Source organism: Ursus maritimus, unplaced genomic scaffold (genome assembly GCF_017311325.1).
Source record: "Ursus maritimus isolate PB19 unplaced genomic scaffold, ASM1731132v1 scaffold_4, whole genome shotgun sequence".
NCBI classification, from domain to species: Eukaryota; Metazoa; Chordata; class Mammalia; order Carnivora; family Ursidae; genus Ursus; species Ursus maritimus.
In genome coordinates this window covers 62,359,697-62,387,585 of record NW_024426552.1, presented here as the reverse complement: position 1 = coordinate 62,387,585, position 27,889 = coordinate 62,359,697, and the positions used below count along the sequence as shown (strand labels likewise).

General features: G+C 40.0%; 1 protein-coding gene across 2 annotated transcripts; it reads right to left on the bottom strand.

The window, feature by feature from the left end:
- Positions 1 to 170: 170 nt before the first annotated feature.
- Positions 171 to 27,521, bottom strand: POGLUT1 (protein O-glucosyltransferase 1). Of its 2 annotated transcripts, XM_008708260.2 has the most exons (11): positions 27,378 to 27,521; positions 26,559 to 26,649; positions 25,302 to 25,445; positions 17,506 to 17,641; positions 15,204 to 15,325; positions 9,717 to 9,776; positions 8,009 to 8,108; positions 6,458 to 6,516; positions 5,271 to 5,438; positions 2,981 to 3,037; positions 171 to 2,504 (listed from the first exon to the last, which is right to left on the bottom strand). In XM_008708260.2, the coding sequence occupies exons 1-11, from the start codon at positions 27,460 to 27,462 to the stop codon at positions 2,348 to 2,350; spliced, it is 1,179 nt and encodes a 392-aa protein (XP_008706482.2). In that variant the 5' UTR covers positions 27,463 to 27,521; the 3' UTR covers positions 171 to 2,347. The 2 variants fall into 2 exon arrangements, with proteins under 2 accessions (XP_008706482.2, XP_040477230.1); XM_040621296.1 differs by lacking the exon at positions 5,271 to 5,438.
- Between the last annotated feature and the right edge of the window lie 368 nt (positions 27,522 to 27,889).

Sequence of the window (27,889 nt, the reverse complement as noted above, 5' to 3'; positions counted from 1 at the left end):
AGAGAATCTCAAGCAGATTCCACACTGAGCACAGAGCCCGACGTGGGTCTCAATCTCATGACCCTGAGATCATGACCTGAGCCAAAACCAAGAGCTGGATGTTCAACTGACTGAACCACTCAGGCACCCCAGGACCTAGCCAGTGTTAACAACAAACAACAACAACCTTCAACAGTTATGGGGATAAAAATTATTTTCAAAAACATACATTTTTCATATCTTTACACACCATCCTCATACCACCTACATTGTGGTAAACAGATAAGTATAAAATCTGAATAACATTTCCTGAATTTAAATACAAAGATGCCCTTATTGACTATTCAAAGAGCAGATAAGAATCTGCACTGATCCAATTCTTACGGTCTTGTCCTGTCCCCCTTAGGAGCCAATGGCTAATCTATCTGTAAATAGGATCTAGTCAATTCAACTGCCTCCATCCATCTGTCCATCCATCCATCCATCCATCCATCCATCCACCCATTCATTCTTCCAATAATTCTTTATATCTACTCTGTGCGAGGCACTGTACTGGATAGTAGAGACATCAAGATGAGTAAAACGTGATTCCCACCCATCAAGAAGCCCACAGAACAATAGCAGTAATAGTCAAATAATTACAGTGCAATGTGATGTGATATAATAGGCATGAGCAAAGTTTTATGATAGCCCCTAACTGCCCAGAGGAATGAAAGAAAAGATTCAGAGATGGGATGCTTGAGCTGGAACTTGAAGCAAAATGGGAAATTCCCAGGGAAATGCAGTTTCAGCTCCTAATCCAAAGGACAGAAAATTCTGTTTCTAGTTCAGTGACAGGAAAATTAAAACACAGAGAGAAAGAGAACATCTACTGGGGCCTCATACCAACAAGGCAAAACTACAGTACATCTCTGAAATCCAGACTGCTTATCGCTAGACTTCTGGCACCTAAACACATGGTCCCCGTGAATTTTTAATACTCAGAAACAAAACAGCTAACTTTCAATGTCTGCCTTATTCTAGGCAATGATCTTACTAAGGATATTCAACTCCTCTAAGAAAGCCCGTAGACTTAAACTTTTGTGGAAGGAAGTTTAAAAAGCCAAATACATTTCTCACCAATGGAATAAAATCCCTGATTTGATATGACTGAACCTCACATTTACTAACTTTGAAACCAACTAATACTGAACAGTTCTTAAGCAAAGGAAAAGAGTTGATTTCAATGTGGAAAAGTTGGGCCTAAGGGACAAGGTTGGTTCTAAGTCATCAGACTCTATGGGTTTTTATCTAAAAAGTTTTCTTCATTTTTGACTGTGTTAGGGAGAGGATCCTGAGAGATTAAACTACTATCTAACTGTGTTTTTCAAAAAGGGAAAAAAGGGGAAAGGAAGTACTCCAATATGGATTTGCACTGAAATATCTCCAACATAAGTAAGTGCTCAAGTTGGATGGTCTAAACTCCCAGTGTAACATTTCATAGGTGAAGACTCCTTGAGGTCCCTGCACACCTCTGAGGATATGGACTGCTGCCAATTTGAAGAGGAAAAATATTAAGGGTGTGCAAGGAGTGAGGAAGAGCTGCTGCTTTAAGCACAATTCCTTTAAAGAGTGAGGACTACTTCCTAAATTTATTAAGAGGTTTTTGTCTCTTTTTTTTAAATAGAGACCATAAAAACAAGTGTGTGAAGGCACAAAAGGGGAACTTGAAATCCAACTGCAATAATTACTCATGCAATTGGCCCCTTTTTATGTAACATTATAGAAAGCTCCTGAGTACCAAAAAGCTCACGCTTTAAAAAAGATAACTACCACATCGTTGCATGGTACATCTACTGCTTCCTTAGACCTTTCAGGAAATGATCCCCAAGTATTTTTCACAAACCCTACAGGGCTTCCTACATTAAAATACAGTGACAGAGATCAAACAGAGATCAAACCTAGAATAACTGCAGAATTGCGGTGATGAGCTGTACTAGTTCAAATTATTAATTTTCTGCTCCACGTAATGGGACAAAGTATCATCCCACAGACACAGTCAGTTTCACAGTGATGGACATACATGTATGGATGATCTGAGGCACAAGCTGTGATTGGTCTTAAGAAAATAAAAAGTAGAATTGGGTTCAAAACCCACATCTCATGATTTCTGGTCCTTATTCAGCCAAAGCGTTGAGCTGCTTCATGTCTGTATTATACACATTCTGGATCTTTCTCGAGAGTTGCTCTGGGTGCAGCATGATAAGGAAAACCAGATATTTGGCTTGATAACAGTATTCAAGGTATAGGCGCCACACTCATGGTAAGCTTCTCACCACAGGATATCTGAGAGCTGCTGCCAGAGAGGAATGTGGTCCGATGATGACTACTAGAGTTCAGTTTTCAAAATTTTGGGAATAATCTGATCATAGCCTTTCCTTCTTGTTACATTATAGGACAGGAATTTAGAGTATTCAGTCAACAGGCTCTCCCAGTAACAGGTGACATCTTCCATCTGCAAATGGTTCATAATAAACTGGCTTCCCCTAGAGACAAGATTAACAAGAACATTTAAAGCACAGCATTAAATAATACTAATAGCTTACATGTGACTGCTCTCCTTGTGTCAAGCACTGTTCAGAATGTTTATGCTTTATATGAATTAACTCTTGATTCTCAGAGCCAACAGCCATCCTATCCACACACATGCACTTAGCAATAAAACTTCATATTTGTTTTCTTAAAAACAAACACATAAGGAGTGAATGCTCAAAAATTCTGGGAATGCTCAGAAATTGTGAACTTGTTTAATTACCTCAAAGATTTCATCTACTTCTATAAAGGATGGGTTTGGGACATATGTGAATGTGTGTTTTCCTCCTGGACAGCTTTAATTCTGATTACCTCTGTATAGTGAGGATGAAATCCAGATATCACCAAGATAACAATATTCATATACCTTTAGCTGGGGCAAAATGGAGATGATAAAGTAAAATAGAAAAGGAAAATGAACAGAGCTTACCTCTCAGCAATTTCTTGAGCCACATCATCATTTGCTTTCACAAAATGCAACAACTCCCTAAAATTGAAAGAATTATTAGACTCTGAAATATAGACCAAACTAAGAAAGAAACACCATTTATATATACTGGCACAAAAATAGACAAATAGATCAATGGAATGGAATAGAGAACCCAGAAATGGACCCATAACTATATGGTCAACTAATCTTCAACAAAGCAGGAAAGGATAGCCAATGGAAAAAAGACAGTCTCTTCAACAAATGGTATTGGGAAAATTGGACAGCACATGCAGAAGAATGAAACTGGACCAATTCGTTACAGCATACACAAAAATAAATTCAAAATGGATGAAAGACCTAAATGTGAGACAGGAATCCATCAAAATCCTAGAGGAGAACACAGGCAGTGACCTCTTTGACCTTGGCTGTAGCAACTTCTTATTACACATGTTGCCGGAGGCAAGGGAAACAAAAGCAAAAATGAACTATTGGGACTTCATCAAGATAAAAAGCTTCTGCACAGCAAAGGAAACCATCAACAAAACTAAAAGGCAGCCGATGGAATGGGTGAAGATATTTGCAAATGACAAAGGGTTAGTATCAAATATCTATAAAGAACTTACCAAACTTAACACCCCCCCAAAAAATAATCCAGTTAAGAAATGGCAGAAGACACAAATAAACTCTTTTCCAAAGAAGACATCCAGATGGCTAACAGACACATGCAAATATGCTCAACATCACTCATAATCAGGGAAATACAAATCAAACCCATGATAAGATACCTCACACCTGTCAGAATGGCTAAAATTAACAACACAAGAAACAACAGGTGTTGGCAAGGATTTGGAGAAAGGGGAACCCTCTTGCACTGTTGGTGAGAATGCAAGATCGTGCAGCCACTCTGGAAAACAGTATGGAGGTTCCTCAAAAAGTTAAAAACAGAATTACCCTATAACCTAGCAATTGCATACCAGGTATTTACCCAAAGGATACAAAAATACCGATTTGAAGGGGTAGCTGCACCCCAATGTTTATAGCAGCATTATCAACAATAGCCAAACTATGGAGACAGCCCAAATGTCCATCAACTGATGAATGGATATAGAAGTCATGGTGTGTGTGTGTGTGTGTGTGTGTGTGTGTATATATATATATATAAAGGGTTATATAATGGAGTATTATTCAGCCATCAAAAAGAATGAAATCTTGCCATTTGTAACGATGTGGATGGAGCTAGACTGTATTATGCTAAGTGAAATAAGTCAGTCAGAGAAAGACAAACACCATATGATATCACTCATATGTGGAATTTAAAAAAGAAAACAGACGGACATATGGGAAGGGGGAAAAGTAAAAATGGAGAGAGAGAAACAAACCACAAGTGACTCCTAACGACAGAGAACAGAGGGGTGATGGAGGGAGGCAGGTGGGGGATGGACTAGATGGGTGATGGGTATTAAAGAGGGCACTTGTTGTGATGAGCACCGGGTGGTGTATGTAAGTGATAAATCACTAAATTCTACTCCAGAAACCAAATACTACACTATATGTTAACTAACAAAATTTAAAAAATAAAAATAAAAACAGTTCCTTAAATTTGAAAAGAGAAAAAGAAAAAAGAAAGAAAGACCACAGACTGAGATCTATGGTTAATCTCTAGATAGGTAGATAACGTATTATTTCTTTTTTAAAGCAAAGATATTAGAGTCCTCACGGGACCAAAACAACAAAAACAACAACAACAAAAGCCCACACACAGGCTAAAGGCAACCTGTTGTAGATTTGGGACATACTTGAGAAAACAGAGAAATGTTCAATGATACACATCAAAAATCAATAGTGAAGAAAAATTTCCCTTCTGTCTCCTGCTCCTGCCCCTAGAAAAGGGCACTGGGTTTACTTTTCTGGCCCTTTTCCGTATCTCTTCTTAGTTCTTCCCATCATGTGAGAAAATTTGCCTCAGCTTCACTGGGGTCAGTTCTCACGTTGTATCTGAAAGTCCCTTTGACAATATAACAACATCTACTATCCTTATCTTTAGTCTTTGAGAGATAAGAGCTTTTCTACTGTGTACTGAGTGTTACATTTCAAACTAGCGTTACAGCACTTTCTCAAATTAAATCTCACTTATAGCCTAGTTGAATAGTGACGCTATATATGCAAACCAAGTAAGGAAAAAAAGCTTTCACGGGAAAAAGTCATCAGTAGTAAATGTCTTAAATGGCCGGGGCCTTAGAGGCAGACTGTGGGAGTCATTAGGCACTCTGCTTGGGGGAGAGCCACTCACTGGACATTGGAGAGATCTGTTTTGACTGGGATATAGTGAACCCACGGCTTCAGCTGTGGATAGAAGAATTCCAGCCACTCATCACCAACATGGAAAACAAGTGAACGACACAGGAAGAGGTGTTTGAAGCGGAAACTTGCAGCTACGCCTCGAAAATTAAACAGATACCTGGGAAAGAAAGAGCAAAATATACTTGATACTCTTCGTCTGCTGCCACAAATATCTTTTTCTTCCTATTCCCTCCTCTGCTTCTCTCCTTTTATGACCCCTCACCTCTCCCTTCCTATTTTCAGCTTTCCAGGACACATCTGCATGTCCCTGTACGTTTCCAGGGGCTACTGACTTTTCCAGGGAATGTCAGGGTGAGGGGGAAAGGAGGATTCTTTCTCCAGACAGAGCTAGATAGGGCCACAAGCTGGGTGCTAGACAGAGATACAATGCTCAGATGGAGACAGTACCTTATGCTTTCCTATAAGTTTTCCTGGGCCTAATGTCTCTAACGAGTCATGGCTCCCCAAAACCTTATTTCTCCCATAAGGTATCCCACCAAAAGCCTCCGTTGGTCCCTGTTCCCTCTTCTTCTGAAGTCAGGAGAGGAGAGCTAGGAATACATAATCAATCTTCAAAGAAACACCCTCTGGGAAAAAGCTATCTTAGAACATTTTCTTTTCAGCATTTCTTATGCACCCATCTCCAGCTAGAGTTGCTTCTACCCTATACTTCCCACTGTGCAGTGTAATCAGCATTCACTTCTCTGAATCCCCTCACTTCTTCCTCCTGACCTGGTTTTACCTGTTCACCTAATCCTTATTCCTGGCATTGAATTATATTATTTCAGTTACATATGCTTTATTCATTTTGAAACATAAACCCTAATGAACCTGAAAAACACTTCATCTAACTTCAGTTCTTGGCTGGATGGGTGTGGAGAGAGGGAGTCCCACCACTTTGCTTACTAGCAGCAAGGTCTATAGAGGCAGGGACCATTATTATCATTGTCTCTGCAGTTCCCACAGAACTCAGGTGAGAGCCTCGTCCACACAGCATGGTCTCGGTAAACAACCACCAAATGAATGAACAGGACTTTGATAAGCCCCAGCTGGGCCCTAGTATTGAAGTTCTCCCCTCAAATGAAGCTATTCCAAATGCGACAGGGAAGCCAAGAGTCAGGAGTCCTGAAGTCTTACTTGTATTTGCAGTGATCCACAAGATGGACATCCTTAGCAGCTGGCTTCCCTAAGGTATCCTTTAAGTGAAAAGGAAGTTGTTAGTATTGAGAGTGGTGATATTTACTGAAGACCAACATGCAGCAAGCATTAAGCATTCCATCAACATGACCTCATTTGAGTGTCCTGAATAAACACATTCAGAGACATTATTATCTCATTTTATAGACGAAGAAGCCAAGGCCTTGAAAAGTTGGGAGACTTGCTCAGGGCAATGTGGACCTGAGGAGAGGAGCAAGGGTTTTAACCCAGGGCCTGTCTGATTTTAGAGTTTAAGCTCCCAGGGCCATTTGGATCCTTCTCTGAACTTAGAGGTCCTAACCTGCAGCATGTTTCACTCTGTGTAAATTATACATCCAGGATGTTACAGGTGGTGGCTGGTGGGCTTGGAGGTGTAACCCACACACAGATTTTGTTGGGGATACAAAGTATTTAAAAATAAAAATGCAAACCATTGCCAACATTCACAGGTGGTAAGATATTTCCTACAAAAATCCAGATTTCCAAGTTTTCTTATAAAAAGAAAAAGGAAGTTCTGGTAAACTGGGCTCTATTCCCTTGGCAGCAATGACTGGACCTCTAGCTCTCTCTCTCCTGCTCACTCCTGTGGCTCCCAGAGGCATTTGAGTTTGAGACCGCATCTGTATTCCAGCTACCCTGCCAGCTGGTAAATGTCTTAATGAGGGCAATAAGTCTTGTTTGCTTTCACAGCTTCCCACAGTAGAAGCTGTGCTGAATGGATACATTTTTCATATTTTTGTTTTTCAACAAATTTCTTAACCTTTTGCTCCTGTTTGATTAAAACTATCAAATAATACAACTCAGATATGCTTAGTTTTCCCACAAGAAGTTTAAAACATTTTTTCTTACCATCTTCATATGGTACATGGAAATTTCAAATGAGGACATTTAGGGCTTAAAGTTCTTTGAATAAGGCAAGAAGTCATAGAGTTAAGAGGACAGAGATGAACTCCAACCTGAAGGAGCCAGTCATTGCTGGCTGCACCTTACAATTCACCTCTCTGAATCCCCCACTTCCTCCTCCTGACCTGATTTTACCTGTTCACCTAATCCTTAGTCCTGGCATTGAATTATAATACTTCAGTTACATATCCTTTATTCATTTTGAAATGTAAATCCTTATTTTTAAACAAATGAAGACGCCTGGACCCCATCCCCGGAGACTCTGATTCATTTGATTCATTTTCTTAAGCTCTCTGATTGGACTGTATAGTCAGAGTTGAGAACCACTTGTTTAAACCAGGGGTTGGTGTCCATAAAACGCTGATGTCCTCTGGTTTAAACCTTCAAAGTGGTAAAAAATACTACTTATAATACGGCCCAGAAAAGCAATGTGAGTTTGGAAAAGAATAATTTACATATATGCTAATACATATAAGTTTGTGGAACTTTCTCTACATTCATCGACTGCTGAGAGGAAACCTAAGGTGGCAATGTTCTTTGAGCAAGAATGTTCACTGCTATGGTTCTATTCAGATGATTGGTGATTACTTTCATAGATTTCCAGGCCTGGTTTTTGGTGTATTCTGCATCAACAAGTTTTGGATTTTTCCGAGATAGAAGAATGAGAGGATCTCGTTCTGGACTTGTCCTATAAAAGAAACATGTGTCATAAAACAATGTGTCCCACACGATAATACTGTTCCTAGTCTCTGAAAGGTAAGCAGTAATCAGACCAATGCAATGACTGTACACACAGACGGATAATTCATTGGTTATTTTAATAGCAGAGATGGGGGTTACTGGGCCCTGCAGAGTACAGATGTTCCTGGTTGCTCCCTCCTGTACCCTTCAGAGATGGGGAATATTGGGCCCTTTTTTGCTTGCGTCTAATCTTTAAGATTATGTTGTTCTGGGCAGTACAGACATATCCCAGGTAATGAGTTCCCTTTCAGCAGGGTTCACGTGGCCTCTATAATCATTAGTAGCCACAGCTGTGTGACTAGGTATTCTACCCCTCCCCAAAATAGCTACCTGACCTTTGTTGTCTGTGTTCTGTACAGTCCAGCACAATATTTAAATTAAAAAGAAAACTAAAGGGCTTAAAAACCTGAAGATTATATGTAGAAAAACTCCTAGTTATGGTCCAAGTAGCAGATGGTCTTGACATTTGAGGGGTCCTGGACTTCCTGTGGACCACTCTCTAGAAAAGTGTCCACATCCCCATATAATTTATAAGAAGTCCTAGAACTCTTCAAGTCCACACACAGGTCCCAAGTTAAGAAGCTAGGATTTCAAGATCTGAGAATCAGAGAAGTTGATAAGGACCAGTAAGCAGTGGCTGCTGGGCCTGTCTGCATCCTCAAGTTCACTGCCCAAGTAAATAGAATGTGTGATCTCTGACAAGGACTGACCAGGAAAAGGACAAAAGCCTTCTCCCTGTTCTGTTCATCTGTACAGCAGATATTCATCATGTATCTGCATGCTAGGTACTGTTCTTGGCACTGGGGATGTAGGTCTGAGCAAGATGGAGAGGGTCCCTGTCCAGCATTTCCCTCTCCTTCCTCCCCTGCTTCCCTTTCCATTTCCACCAGTCTCAATCTGTGCTTTCCACCACTATTTGGCAGCCACATGGCCTCATGAAAAAGGCAGTCAGGACAACTGGTAATGGTTCCTGCAATGCCAATAACTAGCTGAGTGACTAGCAGAGGGCCAGGTCAGAAGATCACTGTAGAAAACTATCATCTCTCAGGCAAGAGGACAACTCAGCTGTTCTCTTCAACATATATTTGATACCTAACACACTCACGGCACTCTGTTATTACCTGTTGAATGACTAGATGAAATTCTTTCAATTTCAGTTCAATTAAGAGTGATTTGGGCAAGGTGCGCCTGGGTGGCTCAGTCAGTTAAGTGTCTGCCTCTTGATTTGGGCTCAGGTCATAATCTCAGGGTCATGAGATAAAGCCCTGAGTCAGGCTCTGTGCTGGGTGTAGGGCCTTAAGAGCCTCTCCCTCTCCCTCTCCCCACCTTCCCCCCCCCCCCCCCAAAAAAAGAAACCCAAAATGGCACTCTCTTTAAAAAAAAAAAAAAAGACTGATTTGGGCAAATACTTTGAGTTCTTCTCTAGTCTAAAATTCTATGATTCTACGTTTACTTCTTAGTTATCCTAGCTTTCTCCTTGAACTACAGTTCTTCACACCCTCGAAATAACTTGAATCTTACAAATATCTTTGTAAAATATCAGAAATACAGTCACCTTGATCCTCGGAAATATGCTGTAGAATTTTTCTTTTTCCATGGCCACTGTGCTGCTGACCTAAAATTAGATTTCAGTTAGTTTCTATGTTTTTCTCTTAACTATATGAGGATGTGTTCTAACCATTTCTGAAGATTAGTTCAGAACGTCACATTTTTAAATAAGTCTTACCCAGGCTCTCAAAAGAAAAAGCCCTGAATGACATTATATTCCCTTGTTGTTACTTCACTCCTTTGGAGGTGCTAGTCAATAATATCTACAGTCCATTGCTCCATTAATAAGTTAACAACACTGAAAGAAAAGTTCCCAGGGTACCTGGGTGGCTCAGTCAGTTAAGCATCAACCCTTGATTTCAACTCAGGTCGCGATCTCGGGGTCCTGAGACTGAGCCCCACATCAGGCTTCTCATTCAGCGGGAAGTTGGCTTGAGATTCTCTCTCTCCCTCTGTCCCTCCCCCTGCTCAGGCACATGCACACGCACTCTCTAAATAAATAAACAAATAAAATTTTTAAAAAATTTCCCAAGCTCTAAATGACATGTTTAGAGCTGTTAAATGCAATACAACGAGGATTTCTTCTCTACTTTAAGTAGAGTACTGCTATTGATAAATTTAAAAGGCAAAGAGAACTGCAGAAAATATCAGAAATTGAATTAAAGGCAAGAAAACAAACCACTTCTTGACTTCATTTTTTTTTTGATGCATAAGCAGTATCACCAGAAATTTGTCTGATGTTGCAAAGCACCCTGATATTCTCGAGACTGTACTAAGTGCTCCATCAAAGTCCCTGAAACTCGGTTCTCAGTACACATTACCATGACCAGCTTTCCTTGCTGAAACTGCTAGCTCACAGATACATCATTCTTAACTTCCTTCGTAGGAACCCTACACAGAAGTTGCCCATTGTCTTCCTCTGAAAAAGGAGGGGAAGGGCTGAACTGGAGTTAATGAGGGATTGGTGTGCTATTTACCATAATGGAGAGACTTAGGGTATAAACTTGTTAGGTAGAGATACTGTTAGATACATAAATGTCACATTAGTCATTTTCTCTCAGCTGAGAGCATTGCTCATTTTCCTGACCCATCCTATAGCTCTTTCTTCCTGGACCATCTTTACCGGATTCTCTAGTCCAAGGCCTGAACTATCTACTGCTGTGCCCCATACGCCGCCCCCCCCACCAAAACAGAAACACCATAACCCTGGGTTATTTTTGTTTTATGAGATTTTTTTTTAGCAGAAAAAATGATATATCCTCATTATAGAAAATTCTAATGGAAAAGCATAAAGTAAAAGTGGAAAAAAATCATCTGGAACCTTCCCAATCCCACTTGTAGCAATTTAATGTTTCTGTGAAGAATTTCCTTCCAATCATCTCTCCATATCAGTGGTTCTCAACTGGTGGTGATTTTGCCCCTTTCTCCCAGAAGACATGTGGCCATGACTATAGACATTTTTGATTGTCATTAGTGGGGGACTGCTACTGGCATTTAGTGACATTAAGACCAAGGATGCTAAATATCCTGCAATGCACAGGGAAGCCCCCTACAGCAAAGAATGATCCAGCCCAAGATGTCAATACTACCAATATTGAGAAACCTTGCTCTACATAACAGAGATCATGTATATACATATATGTGTGTGTATATATATATATATATATATATATACTCATTCTTACAACCTCTTGAGGTGGGTTTTATTACCCCTACTTTACAGGTGAGGTTCTTGAGGCGCTAAGCAGTTTTTCCAGAGTCACATAGCTAATAAGAGACAGAGTTTGAAGCCCGAGTTCCTTTACTTTGCACTCATGCACAATATTCCATTTTATAGCCACATCATAATTCACTTCATTACTTATTCATGGGCTTTTAAGAAGTTTCCAACGTTCTGCTTTAAGAAACAACACAGTAGTGAGCATCTTCCTGTATCCATCTTTACATACTTGTCTAATTAACTCTTCGGGATAAATTCTAGAAGTGAAATGGCTGGGTCAAAGATATACACATTTTATATTTTGATATATACTGCTAAACTACCTAACAAAAAAGTATCAGTTTATACTGAAATTTTTAGTATGAATGTCCTCGGTCCCTGGGAAGGCTGGATTTAATATACACAGACTTGTACCATCTCTGTTTTCCCTCTTCCTCATTCTTCCTATCCACCTACCTGCCCCTCAAAAGACCTATGTTAGGGCTTTTTTCCCCAGGCGAGGGTTCAAAGTGGCACCCTGGTGCTGACTCAGACCTCTTTTATAACCACTCCGTGACAGCAGAGACAGGAATCTTTAAATCTACAGAAACACTGAGTTCTTCTACAGAGTGAGAAGTAAGTCAATGAGGACAAATTCCCAAAAGATTAGAAAAATACAAAAATAGCAGGCAGGCATCAATGCAGATAAACAGGCAGATTATTAAAGTTTCAAATTAAGAAATTAAATCACATGGCTAGAGCTTCTAGATGGAGGGCTCTAAAAAATAAAATTGTAATTTTATGATCATACTTTTATTTAAAGATTTTATTTATTTATTTGAGAGAGAAAGGGAGAGCACGCGCACACGCACGCGTGGGGGAGGAGAAGAAGGGGCAGAGAGACAGGGAGAGGCAGACTCCCCGCTGAGCAGGGAGCCTTATTCAGGGCTGGATCCCAAGACCCTGAGATCATAACCTGAGCTGAAGGCAGATGCTTAACCAACTGAGCCACCCAGGCACCCCATAAATAAATTCAGTTGAAAAATAAGAAGGAAAGATATTAAAAGAAGAATATGTTCTTATAAGCTTGGATTTTAAAACATAATACATCTCCCTAAAAATTGCTTAGTAGTTTACAAGGTGGGGGGGGGGCACAGAAACTACACAGTGGAGGAATTGGCAACACCTTGACCAGGTGATCAAAATTAACATCTCCGAAGACGTGTGGATTATGTAAATTACTTAGGTAAGTATTCAGGCCCGGGACGCATAAACTGAATCTAATCATGAGGAAACAGACAAAACCAAACTGAAGAACATTCTATAAAATGTACAGGCTGCATTCTTCAAAATGTTAATGTTATGAAAGAGAAAGACAGACCAAAGAGCTGTTCCAGATCAAAGGAGACTAAACAGACATGACCACTAAATGCAACACACGAGCCTGGATTGTATCCTGTACTGGAGGTAGAATGTGCCACATAGGACATTATTGGCATAATTAAATGTTGTACCAATATTGTTTCCTGAATTTGATCATTGCAGCATGGTTATAAAAGAGAAAATTCTTGCTCTTGGGAAATACACACTAACGTATTAAGATGTCAGGGTCATAAGGTGTGCAGCATACTCTCAAATAGTCCAGAAAAGAAAAAATTGTGCATATATTACATATGTGGCCTAAAAGTCTATCATAGAAAATAATGAGGTAAATTATTATCCACACAAAAGAATATCATGTGACTGATAAAATAATGAGATAGCTTCATAGGTACTGACATGGAAAGATTTCTAAGACACTGACAAGTCGGTGGGAAAACTGCCGATGTTAGACATACATTTTTATGAGCATGTACAGGTTTCATAATCAGAAAAAAGATTGTTTTTAAAGATTTAAGAAACAAAGTAGGGGGCGCCTGGGTAGCTCAGTCGGTTGAGTGTCCAACTTTTGATTTCGGCTCAAGTCATGATCTCAGGGTTGTGAGACCAAGCCCCTTGTCAGGCCCCACACTCAGCACAAAACCTGCTTAAGATTCTCTCCCTCTGGGGCGCCTGGGTGGCACAGCGGTTAAAGCGTCTGCCTTCGGCTCAGGGCGTGATCCCGGAGTCCTGGGATCGAGCCCCACATCAGGCTTCTCCGCTGGGAGCCTGCTTCTTCCTCTCCCACTCCCCCTGCTTGTGTTCCCTCTCTCGCTGGCTGTCTCTCTCTCTCTGTCGAATAAATAAATAAAATCTTTAAAAAAAAAAAAAAAAGATTCTCTCCCTCTCCTCCTGCCCCTTCCCCCACCCAGCTCACACTCTCTCTCTCTTAAAGAAAAAAAAGTAGATGTAGAGCAGGTCAAAAAAGAGCTACAAGAAGAAGGAAGAATGTGAAAAGGGTATTTGCAACTACCTGACAAAAAAAAGGATTAGATAATTAAGGCCAAGAATAACCTAAAGAAAATTTGGTTAAAGACCTTTTTATTTTTCCCTTTCAAAATTACGTTCAAAACAAAAAGCTACATGGGAAATGATGGTCTCAATATCTGGAGAGCATAGGTAAGGTTAACTGGTAGTGTGGACACCTGGACTTCAGGCCTAGATTGGCTCCTGACCTTAACCAAGTCACTCAATTTCTCTGGGCCTTCCTTCCCTCATCCCTGAAATAAAGAGTTGAAAAGGACAATTTCCAGTTCTAGTTCTACGAAGTATGAGACCAAGGTCTCTTAAAAAAAAAATAATTTTGGGGGCTCCTGGGTGGCTCAGTCAGTTAAGCATCTGACTTTGGCTCATCAGGTCATGATCTCAGGGTCCTAGGATCAAGGTCCCACATTGAGCTCTGTGCTCAGAAGGGAGGCTGCTTGTCTGTCTCCCTCCCCTAGCTTGTGCACTCTCTCTTTCTCTCCCTCACTCCTTCTCTCTCTCAAATAAATAAAATCCTAAAAAAAATAATTTTCAAAATACACCTACAGGATAATAGACTCGTTCTTTACCCAGTGGCTCTAACTGCCACTAAGGACTGCAGCCCTACCCATTTCTCCAGGAAAGGGACATTCTTTTCACCCTCTTTGAATCTCCAGCCACGTGTGGTACAGGTGATAGATATTTGTGGAAATAAAGTTGAATTAAATTTTTGCTTTCCCAATACCTGAGAGAAGACCTATAAAGACCATATTTCCAGAATTATGCTAATTAGGTACCAATGTTGATTGAAGCATTAATGTGAAACGTAGCCAGGTAAGAAATACCCACAACTTGGATGGCCTGGACAATCTAAATTCTGAAATGATAGCAGATCGAGTCAACAGGCCCAGGCAGTCTCAGTAGTGAATCGGGAGGACCCAGAATAAGCCTGTACTTGAGACACCTCCAGGACATTTATGCCCTCCGCAACCCCACCTCAAGGACTTTGCTCTAAATTATAAAGTACATTGATGTTCCTCCAAGTAATTCTCTATTCTCCCTCACAACATGGTCATTCATTTTTTTTTTCTAATTATGAAAGGAATTCACTCTTATTTGGAGAGTCTTAAAAATACAGAAAAATTTAAAGAAGAAAGGAAAGGGCTCCTATAATCCTTTACACAAGGCACTGCTGATAATTTTGGGTAGGTTCTTCTGCTCTTTTCCTATGGATATGTGAGTATTTTATACACATACAAAAGTGCTTATACACATACAAAATGGTTAAGCAGTTTTTCTTTTATTTTTAACTTAAAAGTTAGTCATTTTAAAGTAAATAATTATGTATACGCTACTGTTTATTTCAACAAGACCTACAAACAAGGACAAAGAAAACCTCTCTAAAGGACCTACCTTACAAGATCTTCTCTGAAGAGGTCCCACCGTCCAAGACCTGTAGGATAAATTGGCCAGACAGCGGGTCCCCCTTCCCAGAATGTCCAAGCAGGATACATGATATCATGGTACTCTGATGTCTTCAACAGAAACAGAAAGGTTGTTCAAAATCAGTCTCAGAACAGAGAGAGAAGATGCAAATTACACTCACGCCACAGGATCTGGACAGAAGTCTTGCTCTAGTGTTAACATTGCCAAACATCTATTTCCCCTAGTCTGCAAAGTCTACACTCTAGACATTAAAATGCAAAAATGACCATGGGTTAAAATTCATGGACTCACTGAATCCCAGAATTTGAAATCTCATTAAAAGTCAATTTTTCCAGTTACCCAAAGTTCTGTTTTTCTAGAGGACATTATTACACTGTTAGGGTTTTTAGTTTATGGAAATAAAATACCTAAATCTGAATGATCATATAGCTCTCTCATCTTTTAACTGCTATTACACTTGTAGTGTATACTGTCTTACCAGTTCCTGGTTATTTCCTAAATGGGTCTTTTGAGAACAAGAATCCCAGTGCAATGGTTAAGAGCATGGGCTCCTGAAACAGAACATCTGAGTTTGAATGCTGATTCTACCTCTTTCCAACTCCAGGCAAGTTACTTAATTTTTCTATGCCTCAGTTATCTTTATGATGGGAGAAATAATACCAATAACATTATCTATCTAATGGGCTTTGTTTCGAATACTAAATGAGTTAGTACATGTGACAAGTTTAGACCAGTGTTTGGTACATGGTAAGTACTCGATAAGTGTTAATTAGTATTACCTAATACTGTGGTACTGTGGCGCTCACACTGGATGGTCAATAAATTCTTGGTTATTTGTTGATCAGGACTAGAAAGTGCTGATGGGCAGGATGGGGAAAAGGATATTATCCCACATCTTTTGAAAAAAGTTTAAAACCATTTGTTCCCCTTTTTATGGTTACTTCTGTTAAAATTCTGGCCACTGACAGACCTCTAACTCTTTGGTTTCCTCACTGGAATTACACATGCAATATGCTGTTCACCTTTTCTCAAATACTCTAAAAAAAAATGGTATGTGATTCATCAAGCAGCTCAGACTTGATGGGTGCTCAACAGAAGCTGAACAATTCCTATAAAGTTGAAAGACTAAAATCCCTCTCTAGGGACTAGGAGTCACTGGTTTAAAATTTTTTTAAAAAAGGAGAGAAGTAAAGATGAAAAGAAAGTTTGTATACTGATGGTCAGACTTTATCATCCACCAAAACAACAAATAAATAACAAACATAAAGTCCTTACTGACGTACATGGGAGCCGCTATCTCTTCCTCTGGGAGGGTTTTATGATAAACAGCGAGACCAAGCACTTTTGAGAAATGAGACTAGACCATGGGAAATGCAACACCAATGTGGCCTCAGCCCACTTGCAACACAGGAAATAAGTCTAGAGAGAAAGTAAACTGTGATAAAGAAAAAGTATGGATAAAAGGTCCCTCTTTGGAGAAACCAAATCAGAGATGGTGTTCCTTTTCTCAAAGTCCATAGGGTTTTCCTAAACCTGTTCTTCCCCCATAGACTCTTCTGTCCATTCTCTTTGAGGCCTCCTCCCAAATGTGTTCAAGCCTAGTCTCAGGAACCAAGACCCATCCCTGCCAATACACATTTGCAAGAACCTGAACACTGAGAAGATATTAACTGTCCCAAGTTCTCCAAGTCCACAGGAGTGAGCTAGTACTCCTATTCCTCCATAACTAGACCCAAAGATCACTCTCTCACATACCCCTCTTGGATACACCAGGCCTATCCCCTCAACGCACTGCTTAGGCACAAACTGTGTGGAGATATCTACCACCTTTAGTTTCACTGTTAGCCATCCTGAGCCCCTCGGATAGACTGACAGACAGGACAGATAGGACTATATATATACGAGCTCAACAAATATTTTTTAACAAAGGTGTTCCCTGACTCCAAGCCCATGAGCTATCTTGAGCCACCTTCTCGCATGCTCTGTAGACTCTCTGAACCTTGCCTTCAATGTCCTATTGGTTCTTCAGGCCTCCATCATTCCCTACCTTCATCCCTAGCCCTATAGACACTTAAGCAATCTTACTCACATTACCCATCTCCTCAGTCCTATTGCTCAGCCACTGTGAAGCTAAGAAGGACACAGACCAATTCCTGGAAACCAGGTCTCATCCTCACCATCACCCATCAGACTCTGTCACAGGACAATCATCTACTCATACTCTAGAGGACCACCCTCCATCTCACCATACAGCTCTTCCTCTACTTACCTTACTGAAGGAGAAGACTGGAATGGCAGGCTCCATCCATTTAGGAACCTGAGGATAATCTCGTACATTGATCACCATTTCCATGTCCGGAAGCTGCCCGATAACTTCCAAAATAAAGTGTTCAACACCACTACATCTGCCAACCAGAAATACCACAAATTCACCAGACTAGTGCCTGCTATAGGACAAAACAGGGTCCCATTCCCACTTTGAAAGCCAGTGTCCAAATTATCAGCCCACTGTAAAGATTCCTGAAAGCAATGCTTCTGAAAGGACTTTTCTACTCTTTTATATTGTGCAAGTCATCTTTCCTAGTTAACCTGCTCCAGCTTACAACACTCAGTGAAATTTTCCAACCAGATCAAAAGTTTGAAGGATGTATTATTGCTACTCCTACCACCTCTCCTCTATCTATTCCTAGTTTTTTTTTTTAATTTCCCCTTTTGTTTAATTAGAAAGCAAGATGCAGATTTTGATAGCAACTGGAAGAAGCTAATTTTCTTTTTTTTTTTTTTAAAGATTTTATTTATTATTTATTCGACAGAGATAGAAACAGCCAGCGAGAGAGGGAACACAAGCAGGGGGAGTGGGAGAGGAAGAAGCAGGCTCATAGTGGAGGAGCCTGATGTGGGTCTCGATCCCATAACGCCGGGATCACACCCTGAGCCGAAGGCAGACACTTAACCGCTGTGCCACCCAGGCACCCCGGAAGAAGCTAATTTTCTAACTGTGTCCCTTGGGCTTTGCTTCTCACAAAGACTTTTTTTTTATTTCCACCATAATCAGTCTCATAATTTAGGAGGAAAGATAGGACAACTTTTATTGCCTTCAACTTGAGTACAGAATACTATCAAAATCAGTTTTGCACGCCAGAAAAGGAGTGTTATGTACACAATCATGAAGACTGTCATACAGGCATTCTTCAGAGATACTGCAGGTTTGGTTCCAGATCACCACAATAAAGTATATATCACAATAAAGCAAGTCAAATGAATTTTTTGGTTTCTAAGTTCATACAAAAATTATTTATACTATACTGGCATCCATGAAGTGTTCAATAATAGTATTATGTCTAAAAAAACCAACATGTATATCTTAATTAAAGATACTTTATTGCTAAAAAATGCTAACAATCATCTGAACTTTCAGTGCATTGTAATCACTGACCACAGATTACCATAACAAATATAATAATAATAAAGTTTGAAATATTGAAAGAATCACCAAAATGTGACACAGAGACATGAAGTGAACAAATGCTATTAGAAAAATGGCACCAATACACTTGTTTGACACAGGGTTGCCACAAACCTTCAATTTCTTAAAAAAAAAAAAAATGCAGTATCTGCAAAATACAATAAAAGTGAAGCAATAATAGAATAAGGTATGCCTGTACAGCTTTCTGGTTAGACTCTCCAGGAATCCTCAGAGGATTTCTGGAACGAGAGGATACACTGGCAGCTTAGCTCTTCTGCCCCCATCCTTTGAGGTTCTGACCAGCACTATCCTGGGGGCAGCATTCCAAGGTTCGACCAAAATTTTCCAGCAGCATAGAAATGGCTGACTTAAAATATTGATTTATATATAGGGAGGTTAGTGCAAAAAATATCAGTGATTCATAAACAAAAGAAAAGATGCTCAACCATATTAAAGAAATGCCCCAAAAGCCAAACTTGTAAAAACCGAGAAAGAAATGGTGGTTGCCAGGGGGTGGGGGGTGAGGGGCTGGGACAAATGGTGTTTAAGGTTACAAACTTACAACAAGTAGTAAATAAGCCCTAGAGATCTCATGCACAGTGTAGTGAATACAGACAACAAACTGTATTATAATCAAACTTGCTAAGAGACTAGACCTTAATTATTCAACTACTAAAAAAGAGAGGATAATTATATAATATGATAGAGGTGTTAATTATCACTACCAAGGCAGTCATGTTATAATATATAAATGGATCAGATCAACATGTTGTATACCTTAAATTTATACAATATTATATGTCAAATATATTTCAATTAAAAAAAATTTAAAACAAAGTTTTGCTATGACAAAAAAAAAGTGCTGAAGCTAGATGCTAGTCTTCCCTAATCAGATTGCCAAAGATCAGAGTCCAATAATACACAGTATTGCTGAGAGTATGAGGTGTATTCTGAGCATGTGATACAATGGTGGGGGAAGTGAAAATAGGCACAACTTTGGGGTGGCTGGCTGGCTCAGGAGAGCACATGACTGATCTTGGGGTTGTTGAGTTTGATCCCCATGTTGGGTACAGAGATTGCTTAAAAGAAAAAAAAAATGTAAAAAAAAAAAAAAGAAAGAAAGAAAAAAGGCACGATTCCTTTGGAGGACAGTTTGCTTCTATTTATAAAGATTTTAAAAACACATTAATTGGCCTACTTAACCCTATTTCTAGGAATTTAGCCTGTAGATATAACTACATGAGTACTCAAAGGTATAAGTACAAAGATGTTCACTGCAGCATTGTTTGCATTTGTCAAAATTCAAAGGGGAGTGGTGAAGACATTTAAATGTCCATTGACAGAGGGCTGAATAAAGAAGTCCATACAATGGATTACTGTACAGCCATGAAAGATGAGGTGTACCCTATAAACTCGTAAGGAACAATTTCAAAATGTACAGTTATATGGAAAAGAAAATTAAGTTGAAGAACAGAAGATACAGCACGTTCTAATTTGTTGAAGAGTAGACAACTGCTTATCCACAAACTATTTCTGGAAGGATATACAAGAAACTTGTAATCGTGGTTGTCTTTTGAGAGGAGGATTCAGGGACTACAGGTCTAGGGGTTGAAGGTGGTAGAGAATCTTCCTTTTCATTGTATATATTTTGAGGTTACCTAAATGTTTTACCATGTGCATGGAAAAGTCCTTTGATAATAAATAAATAGAACTGGTTAAAAAGTTAAAAAATATGTTATTGCTGTTCGTTTACATTTAAGAGCTAAAACATTTAATATTTTTTTCATGTTCAGCTTCCAAAATAGCACTCTTTTACATACTGTAAATTCCATTTATAATTCCATTTATATAAAACCCTAGGAAACGATCTCTAATGACCAAAAGCAAATCGGTGGATGCCAGAGGACAGGGGTAAAAGGATGGCATGGCAGACAGGGGTGGGGGAGAGGGACTGCAAAGAGGTACAAGGAAACTTTTGGGAGTGACAGATATGTTCATTATCTTGATGTATACACACATGAAAACTTATCAAATTGCCATTGCATCAAAAAGAATAAAATACCAAAAAAAAAGAAATAAAATACCTAGTAATAAATTTAACCAATGAGGTAGAAGACCCGTACTCTGAAAATTGTAAGACATTGATGGAAGAAATTTAAGATGATACAAATAAATGGAAAAGGTATACCATACTCATGGATTGGCAGAATTAATATTGATAAAATGCCCATGCTCCCAAAAGCAATCTATATATTCAATGCCTCTATCCAAATACCAATAGCATTTTTCACAGAACTAGCACAAATAATCCTAAAATTTGTATGGAGCCACAAATGACTCTGGATAGCCAGAGCAATCTTGAGAAAGAAGAACAAAGCTGGAGGTATCATAATCCTAGGTTTCAAACTATACTGTAAAGCGATAATAATCAAAATGGTATGGCTTGGCACAAAAATGGACACATAGATCACTAGAACAGAACAGAGAGCCCAGAAATAAACCCACACTTGTATGGTCAATTAATCTATGACAGAGGAGGCAAGAACACACAATGGAGAAAAAATAGCCTCTTCAGTAAATGATGTTGGGAAAACTGGACAGCTACATGCAGAAGAATGAAACTGTACCACTTTCTTACACCATATACAAAACCAAACTCAAAATGGATTAAAGACCTAAGTGCAAGGCCTGGAACCATAAAACTCCTAAAAGAAAACAGGCAGTAAACTCTTGTATGTTAGTCTTAGCAATATCTTTTTAGATCTGTCTCTTCAGACAAGGGCAACAAAAGCAAAAATAAACAACTGGGACTACATCAAACTAAAAAGCTTTCATACAGTGAAGGAAACAACAAAACAAAAAGGCTACATACTAAATGGAAGAAGATATTTGCAAATGATAATATCTGGTAAAGGGTAAATACAAAAAATATATAAAGAACTCATATAACTCAACACCAAAAAACAAAAAAATCCAATGAAAAAATGGGCAGAGGACATGAATAAACATATTCCAAAGAAGATGTATAGATGGTCAACAGACACATGAAAAGATATTCAGCATCACTAATCATCAGGGAAATGCAAATCAAAACCATAATGAGACATCATCACCTCACACCCAGTCAGAACGGCTATTATGAGACAAGAAAAAACAAATGTCGGCAAGAATGTGAAGAGAAGAGAACCCTCATGCACTGTTGGTGGGAATGCAAATTGGTGCAGCCACTGTGGAAAACAGTATGGCGGTCCACCCAAAAAATTAAAAATAGAAATACCTTATGATTTGGTAATTCTGCTTTTAGGGGTATTTATCGAAAGAAAACAAAAACACTAATTTGAAAAGATATAGACACCCCTATGTTTACTGCAGCATTATTTACAATAGTCTACATATGGTAGCAACCTAAGTGTCCATCAATAGATAAATAGATAAAGATGTGATATATATATACACATATATATATACATATATATATATATGTGTATATATATATATATGTCATGGGATATTAATCAGCCATAAGAAAGAATGAGATCTTGGCATTTGTGACAAATGGATGGACCCAGAGGGTATTATGCTAAGTGAAATAATTCAGACAGAGAAAGACAAATACCATATACCAAGAAGACTTAATAAATAAATAAATAAATAAATCCACATGATTTCACTTATATGTGGAACCTAGAAAATAAAACAAAACAAAACAAATGAATAAACGAAAAGTAGAAACAGATCCATAAATATAGAGAACAAACTGATGGTTGCCAAAGCGAAAGGGGGTAAGGGGATGGGCAAAATGTGTGAAGGAGAGTAGGAGCGACGGCTTCCAATTACGGAATAGGCTAAAAAGTACAGCATAGGGGATACAGTACTATAATAGTGTTGTATGGTTAAAGACAGAAACTACACTTGTGACCATAGCATGGCATACAGAGTTGTCCAGAATCACTGTGTTGTACACCTGAAACTAAGGTAACATTGTGTGTCAGTATGCTTCAATAAAAAGTCATAGGGAATATACTCGATAATACTGTAATCACTTTGTATGGTGACAGGCAGTAACCACATGTATCATGTAATGCATATACATGTGGAATACTATGTATATCACAACATAGCACTATGTTGTATACTTGAAATTAATATAATATTGTATATTAACTATACTTCAATTAAGAATAAATTAATTTTTAAAAAAGATAATGAACATAAACTTATCAAGTTGTATACTTTAAGTATGTGCAGTTTATGTCAGCCATACCTCACTAAAGTTATTATTTTAAAAATACCATTCTCCACCATCTTTGAAATGACATGTCTCCAGTCATTTAATTAGATGGTGCTCTGGTTCAGCAAAATCTCTCAGCTCATCCTTGAAATGCTGAATTTACATTTTACTTTATTCAGAATAAAAATTTTTAAATGTCATACAGGCTTCTCCAACTGGGTGAATTAAAAGTATCTTGACTAGAAAGACACTGTTTTTGGCTAGACGGGAATCTGAGATATTATTCAACTGTATCCATTTCATTAAGGATACTGGTTCTGAATATTTCATTTTGTTTCTTTTTTGCTCAACTCTGTTTCCTTAGTTGTGTATGTAGTTGAGATAGGGAACTTTCCATGCATTAGAGTTACAGACATTTTTATTGTCAGTGAAAGGTCCTGTGCTCCCTTAAGGACATTTCTAAGAGCTCATGATTCTGACCAAAATGTTCTGAGGTATGTGCCTTTCAGAAACTTTGAAAGTATTTAATTTCATCTGGAGATTGTTCAGCTAACTAGTAAATATTAGTTAAGCTTTCAAAGTCTAACAATGTCTATACTCATACTTTCGTTCTCATTTGTAGAAATCAGAAATTCCTCTACACTCATAACCTGTGAAGTCTGTTATTGTCCCAAATAATGAAACAAATGTCTATTTAAAATACCTCAATAGGGGCACCTAGGTGGCTCAGTTGGTTAAGTGTCTACCTTTGGCTCAGGTCATGATCTCAGGGTCCTGGGATCAAGCCCTGAGACAGGACTCCCTGCTCAGTGACAGGACTCTCTGCTCAGCGGGAAGTCTGCTTCTCCCTCTCCCTCTGCCCGCCCCCACTCATGTTCATGCACTCTCTCACTCACTCTCAAATAAAAAAATCTTTAAAAGAATAAAATAAAATACCTCAATAATTTTGCCCACTACCACCTTATTTGCCCCTGACATTTGATAACAAAAATGTAATTGTGATTACTTTGAGGTAGTAGGATATTAAGTGATCTTCATTTTCTTTTTTGTTGTTGTTTTTACATATTTTTAACAATGAAAATGTAGTAACTTGTAATAAAGTTGTTATTAAGAAAAATTCCTGGGGTGCCTGGGTGGCTCACTCAGTTAAGCATCTGCTTTCGGCTCAGGTCATGATCCTAGGGTCCTGGGATCCAGCCCCACATTGGGCTCCCTGTTCCATGGGGAGCCTGCTTCTCCCTCTCCCTCTGCCCGCCACTCCCCCTGCTGTGAGCTCTCTCTCTCTCTGTCAAATAAATAAATTAAATATTTTTTAAAAATTATGTCCATATGGATAGATGTTATTTGCAATACTGCTCATTTACTTTTTTTTTTTTTAAAGATTTTATTTATGGGGTGCCTGGGTGGCTCAGTTGGTTAAGCGGCTGCCTTCAGCTCAGATCATGATCTCGAGGTCCGAGGATCCAGTCCCGTGTTGGGCTCCCTGCTCAGCAAGGAGTCTGCTTCTCCTTCTCCCTCTGCTCCTCCCGCCTCTTGTGCGTGCTCTCTCTCTCTCATAAATAAATACAATCTTAAAAAAAAAAGTTTTATTTATTTATTTGAGAGTGAGTGAGAGCATGTGACCATGAGTAGGGGAAGGGGTACGTTACTTTTAATGACAGAATAGAGATTGTTTACAAAGATCTTAGGCAGGGGAATACCATGATCTCTAAGTTTTGTACTTTGTAATTTTATAAAGATTTGAGTTAAAAAAAAAAAAAAAAGACTCCTAAAAGGGAGGTTTCTCACTTGTTGTATAAACATATAATGCTACCTAAACCCAACTTCCAGGCTCAGTCCATGACCCTCCGTAATCGCCCCCAGCCCTCAGCCCACCGATATGATACCTCAACTCTCAGACTTGAATTCCTGGCTAGTGTAGGCTGTGTAATCTGCAGCCCCAGTTACTCTTGTCTTTCCGCCACCTTTCTTCAAATATTCAGTATCTAGAACAATACTTGAGCCATGATAAACACTCAATGCTTCTCCTCCTTGAGCCCAGCTCGTTCCTGCCAGGTCTCATGAGCCTGTGCCCTCAGCTTCTATACTTGGGGAAAGACGAGCAGGGCAGAGCCATAGCCAGTACAACCAGTGATGTGCCTAAGCCCTAAGAAGAGAGAGGAGACAGACTTTAATACAGGAGAAAGGGGGGCAGAAGTTGGCAAGAAAAATCCCCAGGTAAGAAAAGCTTGTCACTATTTTGTAGTCCCTCTGAAATGTGAGCAGAGATTCACCTGTGAGTTCGTTTAATTAACTTCTCTACAAAAACAGTATCAAGTAACTCCATATATAAGAAGATCAGAAGATATATCTACCTCATGATTCTTACCTTGAAGGGAACATGCAGTCATTCTCTCGGTATAATCTGTTCTTAATGATCTGATAGTGGGTCCCTAGTTTCCGTCTGACTACCTCCGCCATCATCTTCCTGGAGATACCTCCTCGGAAAGGAGTCAGATCTTCATCTATGACCCTGGGAAAGAATGTGAATCATCAAGAAAAGCAGGTCAAGAAAGTGGTACCATTTCACCTACTTCCTATCTGTGGGTTTCGATTTAGTATTAGAAAACAGAGTAAACCAGGGAAAGAATAGAGGGCAGGAATGAGCAACGTTTCCCCCCAAAGCACATAGGTAATCTAAACCAAAAACAACAAAGCCACAAAGAGGAAAAAGCAAGTCAATTTCTCTTCTTCCTCGCTCCATCTGGATTGCCGCTCCTCTGCCTGATGCACATTCCTCCTTCGATACTCACACAACACACGTCCTCCAAGTCACCGCAGTCCCACTGACCTCCCCTTCTCTGAATCCCACAGAAGGTAATGATCTATGCCTAACAGTCTGACACTGTCTGATGTCCTTGGTCTCAGACTGACTCCCTTGTTCTGGTCTGTCTGGTCCCCACTCAGCTCACAGACTCTAATAGCCTGACAGCAGTAACCAGAAATTACACTATTTTGTATCCCTTTTAAAGTTCAGTACATAGTTTTCAGTAAGTATCATAAGCATTAGGTGAATTTTTTGAGGAGTCATAGAATAACACAATGAGGAACTGAAGGACCCTGTTATTTAACTGATGAGGAATCTGAGATCCAGAGAAGTTAAGTGACTTGCAGCAGGGATAATTAGTGGGAGATCTGCAACTAGAACCCGAAAGTAATCTTTCTACCACACCACCTCTCAGCCATAATTTGCATACTTTAAAAATAACCAAGAACCTTATGATTAGGTTCATTTATAAATCTGATCATTTCTCCGACAATATCTACTGAGTACTTACTGAGGGCCAGCACCAGAATTGCAACACTGATTAAGACCTAGGCCTTGACCTCAAGAAGCTTTCAGTCCAGCGGGGAACACAAACAAGTATGTGTAGCTAACTCCAAGAAGTAGACTTGCTGACACCACCTGGGGCTCTTCTATCCTAGTACATTTTTGTTCCCTAGAAATAGGAAACCCACCGCAGGAAACTTGTCTTTTATCAAGGCACGCTTGGCCCTCTGATCACTGTAACCAAGGTCTCTTGGGGATTTTAGGGGACTTCTTGTGACAAGCACTAAACTCTCAAAGACACATCAAAGAACTCACCCATGGTAGCAGCTGCAATTTTGACTTGAACATGGTTCATAATTCTCCAAAGACCTGTTAATTTGGTCAATAAATACTTTCCATTTTGAACCTTCAAGAAGTGAAGTAAATGAGAGTTAACAAAATACCCTGAGCATTGTCATTTGCTAGCAGCAGGCATGCAGAACCAACAGACGGCCAAAACTTTTTCACACCCCTTCCCATTCCACTGGTGGAAACGAAACGCCAGGAAGGTTTCATTCTGTAACTCTCCAGCACTCATGTCAAGTCGGCTTCTATTCGGGCTGTCAGGTGTCCAAGAAATTGGAAAATACCCAAGCCTGGCACTCAGAAAGCTATGAATAAACTGGTGACACGTATTCTCACGTTTTTCTAATCAAAGTGAACTTTTATAAAGAGGCTCAGTTAAAAGCCACAGACATTAATTCTCCCTTCATCTCTCTGGTAATTCACCAAGAACCACAGACATACACACGCACGCACACGAATTACCGCCAGTGTGTTTTAGGGAGGAGCGGTGTAACCAAGCGCAGGCGACACCCGCTGTAGATGACACAATTCCCTCTCTTCCCCACCATCCAAATCCCGAAAGACGGGTTACTCTCCAGGGTCCTGGTCAGTAAAAGCAGCGCCAGCCACCAGACGCTCTCACTCTCCGCTCCAAGGCTCCCCCGTGCCCTCTGCCCAGCTTTGCTCTCCATCGGGCACAGCATCAGCTGGCCGCCCGCCGCACCGGGGAGCCAGGGGGGCGGGAGAGCCCCTCCAGACCGGAATCAGACCCGGAGCCCGGCGGCAGGCTCTGCCCTGCCCGGAGCGCACCTGACTCCTTCTGGCGGCCCGGCACTGGAGGCAGTAATAGCAACAGCAGCCACAGCCGGACCTGCGGGCGCGCCCACCGCTCCATGGCCCGCAACCCACTGCGGAGTCCCCGCTTCCGCGCCGGCGGAAGCGCAGCCCCGCACAAACATGGCCGTGGGCGCTGCACCACGTGGGCAGACGGCCGCCCCGCACAAAGATGGCCGCGCGCTACTCCGCCTCCCCGCCCCCAAGCTCGGGCCTGCGGCCGAGTTTCTCTGGGCGGGCGGCGCCGGGACCTCAGCCCAGCGCCGGGCCCGCGGCGCGCGGCTAGTCACTCGTTTGTTTGGAACCGGACTGTAGAGTTAGCTGCTTCATGTCGCCAGGTGTAGTGAAAGGTTCAAATGCATCTCTCTCTCTCAGAAAATCGAAGCCCAGGAGAGAATGAATAAAAGGATCCCCTGGGAAAATATGTCTAATAATAGTAATTCCTTACATTCAGTAGCATATTTAAAACACCTTCTTCTCTGCAGCCA